The following is a 19,070-nucleotide window of genomic DNA, read 5'->3' as shown; positions in this document are numbered from 1 at the left end:
CAAAGAAGTGTGGCCAGCAGGTCAAAGGAGGTGATTCTGCCCCTCTACTCCACTCTCGTGAGACCCCACCTAAAGTACTGCATCCAGCTCTGGAGTCCCCGACATAAGAAGGACATGGACCTGCTGGAGCATGTCCAGAGGAGAGCCACGAGGATGATCCGAGGGCTGGAGCACCTCCCCTATGAGGACAGGCTGAGAGAGTTGGGGCTGTTCACCCTGGAGAAGAAAAGGCTCCGGAGAGATCTTATTGCAGCCTTCCAGTGCCTAAAGGGGGCCTACAGGAGAGCTGGGGAAGGACTTTTTACAAGGGCATGTAGTGATAGGATGAGGGGGAATGGCTTTAAACTGGAAGAGGGCAGGTTTAGATTAAACATTAGGAAGAAATTTTTCACTTCAAAGGTGGTAAGGCACTGGAACAGGTTGCCCAGAGAGGCTGTTGAGGCCCCATGCCTGGAGGTGTTCAAGGCCAGGCTGGACGTGGCCTTGGGCAACCTGCTCTAGTGGGAGGTGTCCCTGTCTATGGCAGGGGTTGGAATTCGATGATCAACAAGGTCCTTTCCAACCTAAACCGTTCTATGATTCTATGATTCTATGATTCTATGATTCTATGATTCTATGATTGTGGTCATCCGGGCTTGAGAAGGGTGAATTCATACTTGACAAGGTGCACAGGCAGGCCACAGCGATGTTCAGGGACCGGAAAGTTTCCCTGTGGCACTGCAGCCATCACCATCTCTGCTATGTGGGGCTGTGGGAAGACACCTGCACTTCTTTCAGTAATCCCATGATCTTCCTCACAATGCAGAGAGGACCTGAAAGAAACTGTGTATTTCAGCCTAGCAGGATGAGCACTGCTCTCTAGAAATACATCTGAGATTGAACTCAAGGGTAAGAGCAGAGCAATTAAAATTCCTGGACAAAGCTGTCAGGTAATATATTTAGCCAAGAATCAAAATGGCATAAGTCCCAGCCATGAAAGAGGTGGAGGGGTCACAATAGACCCACCAGGATCAATTGTAGCAGGACACATTCAGGTGTCAACAGGTTTGCAGGGAGGAATATATGATATGGCTGCCTGAACTCCACCACGTGGAAGGATTTTTCCCGTCCTACAGCCTCCAGTCACTACAAAAGAGTATAAACTGCAATCTTAGACTTATAATCTTTGGGATAACTTCAGAGATTTCCTGCTGGCCTGATCTGCTGTAAGGGATCATGCTCCACAGCTGGTTGAGCACCTCTGAGCCAAGCCATGGGAAGACTGGAAAGCCCATGACAAAAAACTGTCTGCGCTGCTGCTGGGCTGGGAGTCAGCTGCAATCTCAGAGCCACACCATGACTAGGAGGCCATTCACCCCTGCTCGATGATTAGAAAAGGCATGAAGTTGGGAGCAATGCTGACCGGGTGCTTTTAGCTCAGGTACCTGAAGCTGAGCCAGCTCAGAGGAACTGAGACCAAGGGCTTTGGCAGGCTTGGCGCACAACGTGGTTCTTCTGCTTGTAATGGAAATCATATATGCAGCACAAACCAGGCAAAAATGAAGCTTTGCAATAATTTCTGTGGTCTCGTGTTTCTGTGAACAAATCTGGGTCATTCTTAGAGTATTTCTGATGATCCTTAGGGAAGGCACACCTGTGATTAGAGAGAACTAGAGGAGAGGGAGGAAGCAGGATTTATATGCTGCACAATGAGCCAGAGCCTGGGCTCCCACACAAGGAGGTCCCAGTGGCACAGCTGAGCTGCTGTGGTCCCTGCAAAACTGATTGGACTTGCAGTCCTTGGCTTCGTGTTTGTGCCTGACTCAACAGTGGCAACTCATTGGAGGGCTTCTTTCCCATATTCCCCTCCTTGTTCCATTCCCACTGCATCCCCGTGTGCTGAAACAATGTTGCGACACAAAACTCTTGCTGTGATTAAAAGAAAAGTTCATGTTCATTCTGAGAGCCGGGGCGGGGGATTCAACGTGGAACATAGGAGACTCATCGGGACACAGCGAGAAGTGACACTGAGGGAAGATGAGGAGCTCCCGGGAAGTTCCCTCTGATCTCTGATTCTCTCTAATATATTTGTATAGTCCTGCTGTGTGAGGAATTGCCATGGGACTTTTGCAATTCCTACAGCTGAGGGCAGATTTGGCTCATGAATTGTAGGCAGAGGACGCACCAGCATCTAAACTCTGCACAAATTTTCCTTTAGAGCAACATGTGGTGGCAAAATGCGACATGAAGTGGGCTTGCAACACTGCTCCTTTTCGTATGCTGGGTGAAAAGCTCAGCTGACAGGCCTGGCCTCAGGGCTTTTTCAAAGAGCAGTAAGCACAGGACTCTGGAGCTAGCCCTATTCCTCCCCAGAATCACCACTGCAATGCTCTTTACCAATGTGTTTTCATCTGACACCAAGGCAATTCTTGCAGCGGCTCATTTTACAAAGGAGTAAATGATGTTCAAAGCTGATTGCCAGCCTGCTGATGTGAATGGGACAGCTAGGACTGGGGACTGGGGATCAGCGAGTCCAGAGTAGGGCCACAGAGATGATCCGAGGGCTGGAGCGCCTCTCCTATGAGGACAGGCTGAGAGAGTTGGGGTTGTTCAGCCTGGAGAAGAGAAGGCTCCAGGGAGACCTTATAGCAGCCTTCCCTTACGTAACAGGGGCCTACAGGAAAGATGGGGAGGGACTCTTTATCAGGGAGTGTAGCGATAGGGCGAGGGGTAATGGTTTTAAGCTGAAAGAGGGTAGATTTAGATTAGACATTAGGAAGAAATTCTTTACTTGAGGGTGGTGAGACACTGGAACAGGTTGCCCAGAGAAGTTGTGGATGCCCCATCCCTGAAAGCGTTCAAGGTCAGGTTGGATGGGGCTTTGAGCAACATGATCCAGGGGGAGGTATCCCTGCCCATGGCAGGGGGGTTGGAACTAGGTGATCTTTAAGGTCCATTCCAACCTAGACCATTCTATGATTCTATGGTTCTATCATCAGTTTACGATTTTAAGCACTTCCCAGCTGGCCGCAAAACCCCTTACCTGACACCATCTCGCCTCCATAGCCCTGCTTGATGAGCGAGAAGACCACCTTTTGCTGGAGCGCGCAGTCGATGCAGGCCTGCACAGCCTGCTGCAGCGCCGCCGACGGCCTCTCAGGCCCAAAGTGCTCTGGCAGCTGCTGCACTTTTTTCCTGTCGAGGTACGGCCCCAGCTTCGCTCGTTTGTTGACGTAGATGCAGACTGTAGGCACAAAATCCCAACAAAGTTATTACAAAATGGCTCTGAGAGTGTCCAAGCTTTATACATGTCCATTTATTTCTTCCCTTCACTGGTGAAGTGCTGCCATTTGCGAAGGCACGGACAGGCTTACTCACGCTGATCACTCATTGCCTAAGTGAAGTGAGCTGGGTTTGGGCTTTTGCTCTGTGTCAGAGGTGAGGATAAGCTACATGCAACTAAAGAAACTCATGGAAGCCCCCCTGTGTGTGTCTGGGGTCTGGTGTCTTGCAGACTACCTCGTCCATGCAGCTGGTGACCAGAAAAATTGCTCAGGGAGTGCAGGGGTGACCTTACAGCAATGGGTAAACTCCAACCTGCGGTGGCTTTGTCTGTTTATTTATTTTCTCAGTGTGTTTTTAGACTGGTTCATTGAGAAGCCCATTGAGAAACACTGCTCTGAGCTGAGTTTTGGGAGACTTTGGCTCCTTGCTGCTTCTGACCTTAACACAGCTGCAATTTCGGGAGGGTTATGCTGTGCTGAGCCGCACAGTGCGATGGCACAGACCCCGCATCTTCGGGAGCTTCCTGACCCCCACATCCAACCCAGCTCCCTGCAAACTGCATTGCTTCGAGGGAAAATGTATACCATATTCAGTGCTAAATCCCCATTTGGGACCACAGCCACGCGACTGTGCCATGCAGGGGTTCTGCAAGGGATGTCCCAGCCTCCCCACAGTCAAGCCCTATATGCCTCCTTCCCTGTGCTGTTGCCTGCAAAAGCAATTTTCCTACGTGCCATCAGGCCTGCCGGCAACAGCCAAAAATTGAGTGTGCTCCTCTTGCTAGCATGAACTTATCTTAAGCTTGGCTGAGACTAACTGTGTCTTGGAGGAAGCGGAGGTAATGCTGTGGTAACTAGGGGCGACTAAGACACAGCCTAAAGTCAGGCTAAAGTGAGACGTATTATAATAGCTGGCTGAGTGTGCTCGAGCTGTCATCTCTCAGACAATATAACATTATCCTCTGACAGAAATCAGATATGTGACAAAAAAACCCATCAAGCAGAGTGGAGGACATGATGACAGCTGTGTAAAGTTGGAAATAATTTACAGTTTGCATCCCCGTAATGAAAATCTAGTGCGACTGTCACAGCGCACTCTGCTACCCCATCTCTCACTGAAGAGCAGAAGGGGCTCAAGCAGTATATCCTGGGTAAACAGGAGGATAATAGCAATCATACTTATCATTACATAGCACTTTACACCTTCCAAGTGCCAAACAAAAAAAAAGGCATAATGCACTGAAAGACAGCAGCAGCATGCATGAATTCCAGGGGGCTGTCAGGGTCCAGCTTTCCCAGTGTGCCACTGTGCCAAACCTTGCCAAATCTGCAGGATATAGCTTCTGCCATGACAAGCCACTGGTTTTGTCTGGGGCTCAGCTGTGGGAGGGACTCCACAGCCTGCAGGCAGCATGCTAGGTCCCTCTTTGGGGAGCTGGGATCTCTACAATCTTTTTAGTGCAGGCAGGGGTGTAAAAGTTGGCTTGAGCCTGCCTCCACCTCCTGCAAACCCTGCTCTGGTGGGAGCCTCCATGCACCATCGGGAAGGTGCTGGGAGAGCTGGTGTTGGCAGCATGGGGATCGGCAGCTTGAGGTGCAGCGTGCCACGTCTGCAGAGCCCAAAATGACCCATGGAGTTTCTGCCTCTGTGGCCACCCCAGAGATCTGGTGGGGCTGGTGCACTGTGCCTCCCTGTTCCCCTCCAGAAGTGGCACTGGGCACACCTCTCAGGGCAGCGCTATGAAACGCTCCTCAGCTAATGTTTGCCAAGTGCTTTGCAGTCTTTGCATGTGAAGGGATAAATGAGAATAAAATATATTATTATCGTCATCATCGCTACGTTTAGTATCATTCTGCTACCAGAGCAGATGGAAAACTTCTCCTCTGTGCATCCCAGCTAAGAAATAATGGGATTTATGTGTTGTGTTTAGATTCTAATGTTATCTAATCCATTTCTCTGCTGAAACCTCTGGGTAAATCAACTGTCTTGTTGATTCTTCTCATTTACATCTGTTTAAAAGCATTGACCTATGTTACTTCTGGTAATATAAGCAAAAAAAGGACAAGGCTGGGTTTTCCCTGACTACAGTCAGAAATGACCAAGTCTGCTGCTGTGTTAAGGCATTGGGGTTTATGTGCTGGTAACCCTGCGTACAGGCAGACCATGACTCTTCTGTCCTTCTCCCCACAGCTGGAACAGATGCTTCATGTTCACACCGGGGTTTAGTCTCGTCATTGCAACACGTTTGATGGGGTGGCGGGTATAAAATGGTAGTATTCGTGGGATGTTGATGTCCACATTTCAAGAGGAATGGATCTGACTTCTCCACTAAATTTGACATATGGCAGTCAAAATATAGTCTTGCAGGACATCTCTGTTCTTTGTCAATGGCCACCAGTCTAATCTGCAAACATCCCGTCTTCATGACCTCCACCTGTTCTGGAAAGCACAGCGTCTCACTGCAGGCCATGGTTTCTGCAACCCCCTTTGCCAAGGAGCACTTGAGGCTGGGTACCTGTGAGAGCCTGTGGGGTGGCCGAGTTGGGTATCGTAGCTGCGTCCTGGGGGATTGAACTAATATCCGGCTCCGGTGTGCTTCTCGGTGGCGAGATAGCTAAGGGAGTCATCAGGACACGAGATTTCAGCTGCAAAAAATAGCCAGTTGGGTAATGAAAGTATACACAATATATTCCAATTTTTTTTCTGTGTATGTCACTCCCCATGAACTTCCCCTCATTAGCAATCTGCTATTGCATCACTTTCTCCAGGCCAGGAGCATCCGTTCTGCTCCCGGGAGGATATTGAATCCTGATGCCTGACTGATTTGCAGCAGACAGCAATGCCTTAAGTTACGGGATGCAAATATTATGCCACCCACCGGGTAGTTATTTACACCTGAGCAAATTGGGTCTAACGCTCTAACAAATCAGCGCAATGGCATTTTACGACATATTTCGTGTGGGTGTAAACAATTCTCCACAACTCGGAAACACAGGGTCTTTAACTACATCATAATTCAGGGCCAAATTCTTCTCTTGGTTACAGGGGTGTAAATCTTGTCTCAATCCAGTGGCACCAAGAGCCTACTTTGGGCTGACACCCATGTAAATAAGCTCAGGCTGTGGTCCATAGTGTGTTATTACCAGGTAGTAAATACAAACTGCTGCACTGTTGCACCCAGTAATCCTTGTGACCTGCAGCCTGGCTTGGAGATGTGAAACACGATGGAAATTTACAGTGCAATATCACTACGTCTTTACGATGCCGGTAACTGGCAATGTCTCACCAGTCAAGTGATGATCAGGTCCTCGTAATTATAAAGGGCTGACCTGATGGATGTGACCTGAAGGTACCACTCTTGCTTTTCCTCTTGCTACAAAGGGAAGCAGGGGGAAAGCAGAAAGCCAAGCATACAGCTGGATGGTTTATATATTTACATATACTACACCAAGTTGTTCTTCCTGAAGGTGATTTTTTTTGTTGTTGTTTTTCAGTGGCCAAAGGTAAAAATGCTTTAAGTGACAAACATAAGAATGAAAAGGAATTTTTACCCCTGTTAAATTTGCAGAGTATTGCTTCTCTCAGAGCTTATGCCTAAACTGGAATTAATGTCCAAAGTATATTTTAGGTAGAAACGAAGCCAGACCACTACCTACAAACCAAACCTTGAGCAAGTCCTGGTGGAGTGTAGAAGTCATTTTGAATAAAGAGTCATGTTGTCCATGATTATGATTACAACTGTCTAAAATAATGGTCACTGTTTGAGTGTAACGGTAAAAACAGAAACCTGGGGAAGGGAGATGGAAGGCTGATGGACTTAGTACCATCTAAGTGAGCTTTTAATCATTAAATCTTTGGGAGTTTGGATCATTCCCCAGTTACTGGCTTATCCCAGCAAGGGCCTTGCTAAGAGAGAATTCAGGGCCTCTCTTGCTTTCAGTAGCACGGTAGCCTGTGCTGGGATGGTACCCTTCAAAACAAACAAAAAGGCCATCTCTGTTGAGATGGGTGTAATTTTTACCTGCCAGATCTCCACCAAGCCCTCCCTGAACTTGTTCCTTTATGCAACCTAGAGTTTCCCTCAGACCAGCCTCTGTGGAAAAGTGGGCATGATAAGCCCCGATGGAAATAAGAGCTGGCTCCTTATCCAGGCACGTTCCCTGCAGGGCTCTGTTTGGTGCCTGGGGCAGAGGCTGCATCTCACCTGTCTCTGAAGTGCCAGGCACCACCCCCACATTGTGCCACCACCTCCCCTCCCCTGTTCAGGTTAAATTCCTTTGGATTTAGCCTGAACAGGGAGAAAATGTTCTATAAGTGATTCTAAGACCAACTATGGATTTGACCTCCCACTGTATGGCAGCCATAGGGTAGTAGGGACCCTGAGCTGGCCCCTGGCTAGTGCCGGTCCTCACCTGCCCGTGTTGAACTGGTTCTGTAGGGTTGTCTTGCCTTCAGATTGGCATCAGGAAAGACCAGCAGCAAAGCGCTGTCAGTTTGTTTCCCAAGCAATTAAAATAAATGGGAGGAAAACAGTGTTTCAAAAATTCAAGTCCTCATCCAGTTTGGGGTTTATCCCACGAGAGAAGGTGAGAAGCAGCATGATTTTTTATTTTCTATAACAACATGTTGATGACTCATTTTTCTATGGTGAAGTGCGCTGGCACTGTGAAACTTTGGGTATCCCCTGTGCTAGCCTTCTGGGCCTCCTTTTGATCATAGATATATATGCATAATTAATAAATACAAATTTGTTTGTACGTAGTATATGCAAAGATATAAAAGTACATATATTTATATAGAGATGTTCATATATACTTTATATATATTTATGTATACATATATAAAAAAATACATATATGCACTCACACATGCACACATCTATATAGAGACTATTTTGGAGACAGCATACACCTAGTAACTTCTGTTTCACTTGCATGTTGGCTCCTTAACATCCTGACTGGCTCACAGCCCTGTTGCCCCAAACACAAGCACACAAGTCCGCTCTCCATCCTTTGAGCCTTGTGCATCATCTGAGTGTGCACTGCCCCACCAGCACCATCAGCTCAGTGGAGGTGGAACACTGCTCAGTAGACCTCTTTCTCCACCTGTTCCCTGGCTTTTGGAGGCCCAGGCAGGCTTATGTTCAAGAGCAAATAAACAGAGGGCAAGAATTGTGTAAACTCTGTAGCTTGGAAGCCCTTTCTTGGCAGTTTGCTGTTTTAGCAAACAGTTTACTGCAAACTTAATTGCAACAGTATGTGCTCTACAGCCTCTGGATACAGATAAATGCCATTTTATTAGGGGTAGAGAAGAATGTGCCTTCATTAGATCAAAATAAAACAGTGCCTGATTAGAGGAGACAATACGGTAGCAAACATGGCTTAAATACTTCTGGACACTGAAACCCCTGAGTAGCTCCTGAATATCACTAAGCATAGATCGCCAAGTATTTGATTTAAAGACGTCTTTTCTTGGACTGATTCTTCTCTATCAAAAAGCCAATCCAACCAACCAGCTGACCGAGAGCTTGGCAGTACATGGGCATAAAAGTGAAAAAAATGGTGGAGAGAAAGAAAGAGAAAGAGACAGAGCAAATCTGTCAGAGCACTTTGGGAAATCCTCATAGTAAGGTATTCAAATCAGCTTTTGAATATCAAATGGCATAAGTTTTAATATGCACAGCATGAGATATAAAAGGCAATAGTTGCTTTAAAACAAGATGTACAACCAACTCCCCGCTCTTATGCACCTTCTACCATGGAAAAGAGATCAGAGAAAGCTGATCAGAGGTTTAGGGAAGAAAATAAGCGTGTCTACTTTGCCAAAATCGCAGTGCATTAGATGCAGGGAGAACGTGGGCTTTCGTGCCATTGATGGCAGATGCAGGCTTGTCTGAATATACAGCGGCTGTGGAGGACCCTGTCGAGTCCTGGAGTTTCTGTTACTTTGGAGAAGTCAGGATTCATCTAGCTCATATTTCCGTCATCCCACACCAAAAAATAAAAGTGAAAGAGAGGGAAGAAAATTTCCCAGATAGTTCTTTTTTCTTCTGAACAAGTTCTCTGCCAGCTTGTATAATAAAATACAAAGGAAAGAAACAAGATGACCCAAGATGCAAACTTTCCCTGTACTTCTCTCAAACAGCTTAGATCACAGGTCCTCATCTTTACAGCCCCTAGTTCCCCTGTACTGATTGTCCCTTGTCCTGACAAAACATTTGCTAGAAAAGGCTGGGGTTCACCCCGTCCTCATGGGCCTGTGTTATTCCAGCCAGGAGGGCAGAGGTACCTCCTGGCCACAAGAGCTTTTGCTGCTGGACAGAAACCCACTTCCAGCCCCTGCAGATGCACACACAGATGTGCACCAAGGTGAGTGCCTGGGCCAGCCTGGTCCTGCCATGTGGGCTTCCAATGGCTGGACAGAAAGGTGCCATTAAACCTGCATCAGGGAAGCCCAGAGCTTCTGAGTACGTGTTTTGGGCTCCTTGGCTATACCTCGCACTCTGTGCGTTTGGCTGCAGGTGAGGAGGCTCGGCATGAGGCAAGTCAGGGCTCAGCTCAGTCACTGGATCAGAGAGGGGTCAATGCCGTGCTGGCAAAAGCAAAACACAGTCCAAGGTCTTTCCCACCTTTTCTTCTTGTGTCATACAATACCTTTCTTCCGCACAGCAAATGATGCAGGGGAGTCTGCACACAGCCTCCTACAGGGTGTTTTGCAGGGAATGAGGCAAGTAACCTTAAGAGGAGCTTACGCAGCCTTGAAATCCAAGGCTGTATCACAGGACAGGTGAATAATCAGGGCACCTGAAGGTTGTCTGTGCAATCTCAGCCCCACTGTGTCCCAATGCTGACTGCTTATTTGTCATCATTAACAGTGACTTCTAGGGCAGCAGGGGAACCTATGGCTTGTAATGGAAATTGTCACTCCACACTCTGTCTTGCGCAGGTCGACTCTTGCTGCCCGCCCTGCCTGGCAGGAGCTTGCAAGGTCCCGGCCAACTGCTCACCCCGGATTGGGGCCACTTCCCCAGGTGGGAGCTGCTGCAGTGGCACAGAGGGGACAAATTTCCCTCAGACCGCTTGGATGGGGCCATCACTTTGTTGCCCTCTGGGAGGGATGTGGTGGTCTTTGCTGCAGCACTGCCCTGCATGGATGTCGCTCTGATGTCTTTTAAAACCATGAATCCCCCCATGATTCACCCTCGTATGGGTTTTCTAGGCAGCTCTTCGGGGCTGCCTCTCACTTGCAGCCAGAGAAATAAAACCAATCTATCTACTAACCTCCGCCCTGGCTGTCAGAATAGACTTTTTCCCAGAGATTTAGAAAATCAGAAAGAATATTGCATTTAGGGAAAATGTAGCATTTTATGGCAAATAGCTCCACATCAGGTACAAAGCAGTTTTTTGGAAAAACAGCTGATGAAATTTTATAACCAAAACTGTGAAAAAATAAACAGGATAGCGCAAGGAAAAGGACTTTGCTTGGTGGTGAAGTGTGATGAAATACCATTTTAGGAAGACACAGATATTTCCTTTAATATCAATAAAAACAGGCAATGGGTCATCTGGCTATAAAGAGCATGTGATTAAAAATGTCTGTTATTCACATCTCGGTCAAAATAAATTTAAATCTAGGCTGTAAATTCCTAGTTTGCTAAAAATTCAGAAGTATTTTTCCATCTGTTCTGTAATAATTCAGCTATCTGGTTGCTATAAAGAATTTGGTCTTCTGCCATTTGGGCAGGGAGTCATTTTTTAAAAGGCGTTTAAGTCTCATGGTATCTGAAAGTCATACAATTAGCAAGCTAATTAAATCAAGCTAGAGTTCCCCATCAAAAAATGTAATCTTTGAGTCACGCCGGGGAAGAGTTTTTGATGGAGAGGGGTTCACTTCAGCTGAGCGAACAGCGTACAAAGGTGCCTCACAGAAAACATCGCTTTGGTGTACAAAACTTATAGTGCAAATAAAGTGTGCCAGACCAGATGCCATGGATGCTACAGCTCATGAGTGTCAGCTCCAGAAACTTAAGCCATCGGTTATCAAAGGATGGGTTTTTTACTCGCTGTCGCTTATTGAGAAATAATGTCATCCCAGACTCACTGCTGAAGGAGGGATGGCATCGCCTCCCCGCTGAGTCCCTGGGGACAGGGAGGAGGTGTGCGTGGCACCCAGCAGGGGGAAAAGCTTCCCTTTGGAAGAGGAGGGGGCAAAGGCGATCAACTGCTCAGCCACCTAGGTCTGAAGCACCACATTAAGGCAGAATTTTAGGAAAGTTAAGTCTCCCTTTTGTCTTTTCCTGCATACAAATATGTGGTGGTTGGTGAAAGGCTTTTTCACAGGTGGATGGGTGCATTTGGGTGGAACAGAACATAGCCCTCAGCATTTTTTTTTTTTTTTTTGTCAAATTACAAATCAAATCTAAATGCAGGAGTAAGAAATAGAAGTCAGCAAGACAAGCAGGGGCAGAAGGGATGGGGTCTGCCGAAATTCTGCATACAAGTTCATTGTATTTGGAAAATCACTTGATCATCTCAGGGACTCAATTTCACCACATCTCCAAAGTATTATCCTAGATTTGGATGGTTTTGATCTAAAGAGCCAAGAAGTGACCCAGCTTTACTGATAATAATTTAAATTATTATTTGTAATAAATAAAGTAAAATAAATATAATTTAAAAAAAACTTGTAATAACAAGTACCTCAAGTAAGACAATTCAGATAATTCTGTCCCAGAGTTTTAACCTAATACTGAAGTGAAAAATAATAAGTATTTACTTATCCCACATTTTACAAATCACTGGAGTATTTGTCCCAGTCTTAGCTCGGACACGCAGCTCTATTTTGGATTACCGCTATAAAATTCTGTGGTAATCCCAAGAGGGACACCTGACCCTGCTGTCAGGTTGGCTCTGCTTGGCCGCTGCTGTTTTATCATTCACGTTACCAAAGTTAAGGCTTTTTAGAAGAAATGGGAAACTGCTGGAACTGTTTCTTAGCCAGGCAGGGTCTGCTTTCAGCACAAACTGGAACACACTTCAAAATGTGCCCCCATAGCAGAGAAGGGTACGGATGAAGTAGGGGCAGCGTGGAGCGACATGGAAGAAGGCAGAAGGTGAGGAGAAAGCATTAAAGGGTGAGATACTGATGTCTGCTGCAGTAGGTGTTGCACAGGGGGATGCGGAGGAGTAGGTAAAACTGGAAACAGGATGCAGAAGGATGGTGAGGAGGGCTTGCCTGGAAAAGAGAGAGGAGGAAGGATGGAGTTTGGAGGATGGGAGGAAGAAGAAGATCTGGCAGAAGGTGAAAAGGAGGGAAGGGCAACCATAAGGGTAGCCTGCTCTAGATAAAGCCCAAACACAAGGAGCTGAGACATTTGGTCCCTGTGCCCAGAGCTCGGCCGGCAGCACTGTGCACGGGGCCTTGCTGCTTCCTGTGAACCAGAAAAGATCCAGGGAAGAGCCAGGCAACACCCGGGACCAAGACCTTCTCCAGGGAAGGCTGGGGCAGGCCCTGTGCATGCAGCGCTCATGTTACTCACTTTTCTGTTTTGACATTGGGAACTTAAGCAGCTATTATTTTCTAACTGCCAGCAATTTGCCCTCCTTGCGTAACAGACTGTGTATCACAGAATCACAGAATCTCCTAGATTGGAAAAGACCTGTAAGATCATCTAGTCCAATCATTAACCTAACACTGACAAGCCCACCGCTAAACCATGTCCCTGAGCACTATATCCACACGACCCTTAAATATCCCCATGTCTGTACCCGTTCCCATTAAAAACAGGGAACAGGCACAGCAAACATGTTTGGTGCCCCTAGCTGGCTGTGGACAGAGACGGAGAGAATAATGGAGCAATCTACTGACAACAAGACCCCTCACTACAGTGTAGCTCATTTTCACTCCCCAGAATAAATTCCCCTGCCCTCAGCATCACGGTCCCATTGTCACCTGGTCTGAGGCACAATGGTGCCCCCGCTCCTGCTGGTGCTGAGCCCACTGGTGGGGTACAGTGGGAGAGCCCCAGCAGCATCTGAAGAGCTTAAGGCACTCAGGGTTTCTTTCTTTCTTTAGCCCTGCCTCGGTTGCACTGGGAGCTGGGCGTGATTTCCCCCCAAAGCGAGCAGACAAATAATCAAAATTGACTTTCCTTCAGTAAGTGAAATCTCATTACTTTCTAAAACGTCCTTTGGAAATTAGTTTTATTTTCTCATTTTATTCCCACTCCCCCATGTTCCTTTCCTTTTCCTTTCATTTTGCTTCATTTCTAATCACAGTTAGTGAGAGAGAAGAAAACAGTGACAAATGAGAAACACTTCCCAGAAGGTGAGCAGCCATCTCACACGACACTGTGGGAGACAAGTTATTTTCAAACAATGCAAATTAAAATAACTGTAAACTTTAAAAATAATAGATTCCCTCTATTTTTCACCAGCTCAGGTAGAAGAGAAACTAATTTCTCTTACTTTTTTTTGCATTGCCCTGCCCAACACTTGCACAACTTTGCCTCCGTTCCCGCATTTCACTGAAATTCTGGGAGGAAATGTATTAAACCCAACAGGAAGTGGAAAAGGAGTGTGAAAAAACACGTATCTACCTTGTACCCAGGTTTTCTCCCTCTCTTCTTTGGGATCTTCACAACCGGCAGAGCACCAGCCGGTGCCGAGTAGAGGTTGTGAACAGCCATTTTGATGGGCGCCGGCTGGAGCGGGGGCCGCCCTCGCTTCCTCCCTGCTATTCGGGGGGACTGCATCTCCCCGGGAGCCAGGCTGGTGGGCAGGCACGGCTGGTGGCTCATCTGCCCCGGGGCTGCTGATCAACCAGAAGGAAGAGAAAAAAAAAAAAAAAAAAGAAAAAAGAAAGAAGAAAAGGAGCTTTTTATTTGTTTTTCATTTTAGGTTTTTCATCCAAAGGCAGTTTTCTCATGCTGTCATTTTCCCTATTACCATCCATCATAAAGCAGCAAGAGAGACACCACAGATGTGCACTTCTGGGTGGGACTCACCTGACCACAGCTGGCTCAGCTTCTCCAAAGTGGGACAAAACCCTTGTCATGCCCGTTTCTCTCCGCTGACCGTGAATACAGTACAGGGAGCAGGCTCAGGTGGCGAGGTGTCTGTCACAGATGTCTAATAGGTGAATCCCACAACAGCCACCTTTAACCCTGCATCCTGCAGAGAAGGGTGATGAAGGCACGAGCTTGCACCCATCAGTCAGTGCCTGCTCTCACAGGGAGTTTGGAGTAGATGACCTCCTGAGGTCACTGCCAACCTGATTTTTTCCCAAATTCCATGGTTCTGCAGATACTCCCTCACCTTAGAAGTGCAACCAATACCAAAATGAACTTGCCTCTGCTTCATTCACAGGACTCCTGAGTGAGGAGGCAGAACTGGACCACAAGGCTGCCGGCACAAGGTAGCCAGCCGTGTTAGAGGAGAATTGCCAAACATTTACTCTCTGCGATTTTATAGCATCTGTTACCACGCATGTTAGTGGTGGGTTTTTGGATGTACTCCATCAAAAGCCATTATTTCACCACAACTCCATGCAGCTGATGAAGTTGAGCAGGGGTAATGGAGTGGAATCTGGTCCATTTTCCTCTGTCCAGGTTTTAATAAAGAAAACAAATATACAACCATACAGAGAGTACCGAGGGAATATACAGCGTTCTTCACAGCTTCTGGCAAGGGTCACGTGCTAACAAAGGTCAATAAAAAAAATCCAACTGCAGAAATGTGTTTTCAAATGTTGGTTTGTCCAGGCATCTGCTTTCCTGCACGTGGGCAGAATACTAGTCCCAGTCCTGCCTGCATACATTGCTACACATAAGGGTCTAAGCAATTCTCATGTTTTTATGATAAGCCTTGCAATGGCTGACGTTTTCAATTTCATGCTCCCTCAGGCCAGTGATAACAGAAGACTCCCTGCTCTCTGTTTTTACAGAGCAGACTCATAGCCCTCTCAGCTACAGAGAAAAGCCTACAGATGTGTTCCAAGAGCATCCTTTAAGCTCAAAAAACATAAAACCTGTAAAGGTTTGTTTATTACTACAAACAACAATGAATTTTTACAAAATCTACAAACTATAAAATCTGCAAATTTCTCACTGCACTTCAAATCTCACCATTTCAGAGCCCAGTGTGATAGGACTGATCAGAGCTGACATTGCTGGGAATGAAATTGGGGTTGCTCACCCACATAGTGGGAAGGGGATGGGGGCCTCTGGTGACAAGTGTCTGCAGCTGGGGGCTTCTCTGCTTCAAAGGCAAATATGTTTTGCCTAGTTAAAACTCTGTAAGCATGACTGACTAACAAGCAACTCACTTCTCTGGCTTATCCAGTCAATAGTTTACACAGTCTGCTGTAGGGTAAGAAAAATAGAGAGCTCCCAGTCCTACCCTCCAGTAAATGCATTTATTTGCAATGTATTAAAAACTGGGGGGTTTAATAACACTAGGGGTATCTGCTCAGTTCGGACAGATCCATTACATATGGCAGGACTTACGGATTGACCATAAAATTTCTAGTCTTCAACACTGCCAGCCTAAAACTCTCATGAGAATGCTGAACGTCTAACATCAGAATGGAGCAAACCTGCAGTGCCTAATTTACCATATATTCCAGGGCCACTGTGGTTGCACTCTCCGGACATGCTCAGCCAGCTTGGGAACCACCTGAAAGCCTGCCATGGGGCTCTGATTTTTCCCACATAAAAGTCTCGTGTGACTGCAGAGAGTATACTTTCAGGGTTAAAAGCATCAGGTTTACCGCAGCAGGAGTCAAATGGAAAAGCACTGTCTATCCTGAGCATCACCACTTTCCTTCTGTCTTCAGCAGTGTGCATTTTCCTCCCCGTAGTGCTTTCTGAGGGACACCCTTGGTGTCTTTTCCACCTCCCAAAACAAAACATCCCTGGGATGTTACATTACAGGCTGGTTGTGGGCAGGGAGTTCAGCAGGGAAGGGAAATACAAGGATTACACTGGATTTGGCACAAAACCCCGCTATGAAAGCCTAGTGCTTCAGGCTTTGCATTTTGGTCTGCTTTAAACAAAGCCTGGCAACGTGAACCTTCACGCAGGAGCTCGGCAGAGGCTGAGGAAGACCAGCCTAGCCCAGGTTTGCTCCTTGCCTGGGGAAGAGCAGTGCTTCCTATGGCGGGGGCCACTGGTGGCCATGAAGCTGTGAGGTATGGTCCTACATTGAACACCACACTGCATTGCCTTTATTGTATTCTCCGTCAACGGTAAAAGTAGGTGGCCGCACCTCAGAAACTGAAAGTTAACAGCTCCCGAAGCAAAAGAGCTGCTGACCTAGAGCAATTTGACTGAAATGCTGCTTTCTTTTGCAGCTGGTAAGGTATGAAACTCGTGGTGGTCAGGAAACACACTAAATATAAGCAATCACAATTTTTTTTGTCCTCTATCTCTGCTTTTGAGACTTGTGACGCTGTGCTTTGGCAAAACCTCTTAAAACTCCTTGCCACGTGTGCTGACACGCAGAACACAACTCGACCGCACACAAAATGATCTCAGTGTAACATATTTTAATTGATAGAGCAAAGACAAGAAGTCAACAGGAGTATACAAGCTGCTGTTATTACACTTAATTACAAGCCCAACTGTGACTTGATTCCCCTTTCTTGGATGCTAAGGGGAAGGGAGAGCACCTTTGGTGCCATTTACTGTGTGCTCCCCAGCAGCGGGGGAAGACAGCAGACAAGCAAAAATTGCCTCTGTCTGATGGTGGGGGCTGACAGCATGACCTGCTCTTACAGGCAGGAGAAAGCTCTTGGGCAGGCTCAGGCAGTCAAATTGTGGGTCAGCCACAGACGGAGACAAGGGCTTGTCCTGACTGCCCCATGACAAAGTCAGGGTGTTACCTTGGAAGGACTTTCCTGGGGCAGTTCCGACCACTGCCACAGCCTGAGCTTGACCCACAGCTCAGCGGCTGGAAAGCTGGGTGGCTTCAAGGCAAGTTAAGAGAACTTGATGCAATTTAAGGGCAAATTCAAGGAAGCAAATTACAGGCTACTAACAAAGGCACCGCCTCAGTTCAGGAAATCGTTGTAGTACAAATAGCCCAGGAGAGTATTTTGGGAGTGAAATCAGTGCATGTTTGCCCTGTCCTTGTACTTTTCCTAAGGCACTAGCTTTGGATGGCCGAGGATGGTGCAGCTTCAGTTTGACCTGGGTCTATCACTTTTCTATTCTTGGTTTAAAAATAACAGCAGGAAACTGCTTTACATTTGTGGCTCCTCATCATTTAATGCAGGGCTAGACACAGGGTAACCTTTCCTTACTTGCCTCTCAGACATTGTCATCTGAAAATTTAATTTCCAACCCTGCCTTCCACATTGCCCCATCAGATCCCAGAGAGGAGGCAGCAGGGAAACACCTCTCCACACCCCAACGCCTGGGTGAGAGCTGCAGAAAGGGTGAAGACTCGTCCCCTCTGGGCAGCAGAGGTTCTGCCGTGACTTCAGAGGACCCTGAGGAGCACCCTGGGCACAGCAGTCTGCCCCTGTGGAAGGCCAGGGCTGGAGAGAAACACACGTCCTAGACCAACACTGGTGACCTGTAGGGTGTTTCTAACAGCACGTGGTTTGCACTGTGCTTGCCCTGCATCATGTGTTGATGTATAAGCTGTTTGATTAGCAACACAGCTTACCGTGCTGGCAACTATAGCTGATAGCGGAGGGAGCTGCAGTGCATCTCCTCCCAAGCTGAGTATTTTTGATGGACTGCAAAGACCCGTTCTTAATAAAAATAAATGCCTGCAATAAATGCAGCTTTTAACCTGCACTCCAGTAACTGCAAGGGCTGAAGGTAAAAATATCACATTAAATTTTATGTCGGTAATTCCAGAGGATGGTCATTTAAACTTGCTTTACCCCAGGCCTCATGCAAACCCGCGCCTGGACTGGCACAGGGATGACGCATAGGGAAGGAACAAGCTATTCATGCCTTAAGCTAAACGAAGGTGCAAACCTGCAGTCGAGTACAAAATGTGCCCATTTCACAGCAGCTGAAGGAGAATGCCCTTCCCAGTACAGCCACCAGTACCAGTTGCAGAAGGACTCTGGCCCAGGAGTCCCTGCCAGCACTTGCAGCCCTGCCTGCAACTCTCGATTCCTGCAGAGCTTCATGTCTCCCAGATCTACATACCAAATAGCTGTACGTGGAAAAGATATAAACTTCTTGTAGTCTTGTCTGTCTTTCCTTCAGCTGTTGTTCAGGAAAGCACACTCTGCGGGGGAATATCACATTATTAAATGGGAGGGAGGGGATACTTTTCAGCCAGTAACAGGACTATTTTCCCCTCCTTCTCTGTGCACAGCAGGGCAGCCCTTTGACTGTGACCACTCAGAGATGATTGCCTGCAGAGTAGGTGAGCAAAATGAGAAGCGTTGCCTGATCTGGAAGCAAAGCTTTATACCTGCGTGCTCCTCTTGGGTAGTATTCAGGGGCACGAGGCGTTACACATCTCTTCATCGTGCATACCAAAGCAGCTCTACATAGTACACGAAAGGTAAGCGTTTGGTGAAGCAGACAGGTGGAATTTTTGCTAATAAAGGCTTTGAACCAATATTCTCTGCATGTCTGGATGTGATTGCCTAATGACGTTGAAGGGAGAGCGCCCATCTTACCATCACTCAAAGAAGGGTCAGGATAATTTTCAGCCGTGGCATGAAGTTCTTCTACAGCGATTCGTAAAGCTCTCCTCTTTTCTTGCCTATTGCCTTGGGCATTGAAGTGAAAAAAGGCTGCTTCTCTGAGGGACTCTTTTGCCCATTTTGGCCCCAGG

At 47.0% G+C, this 19,070-nt stretch overlaps 1 protein-coding gene across 1 annotated transcript in view; it reads right to left on the bottom strand.

Moving 5' to 3' along the window:
• Window positions 1–14,017, bottom strand: part of SCML4 (Scm polycomb group protein like 4) — a gene marked incomplete at both ends in the record, with an annotated part of 48,454 nt that extends 34,437 nt beyond the window's left edge. The window contains 3 exons of the mRNA XM_082481482.1: window positions 3,023–3,223; window positions 5,780–5,909; window positions 13,862–14,017. Coding sequence (XP_082337608.1) covers window positions 3,023–3,223; window positions 5,780–5,909; window positions 13,862–14,017 — 487 coding nt within the window. The remainder of the gene's footprint in view (window positions 1–3,022; window positions 3,224–5,779; window positions 5,910–13,861) is intronic.
• Between the last annotated feature and the right edge of the window lie 5,053 nt (window positions 14,018–19,070).

Source organism: Vanellus vanellus (assembly GCF_965231255.1).
Source record: "Vanellus vanellus genome assembly, chromosome: 3".
Lineage (NCBI taxonomy): Eukaryota > Metazoa > Chordata > Aves > Charadriiformes > Charadriidae > Vanellus > Vanellus vanellus.
The sequence above is the reverse complement of the archived record's forward strand: the minus strand, read 5'-3'. Positions and strand labels throughout refer to the sequence as shown.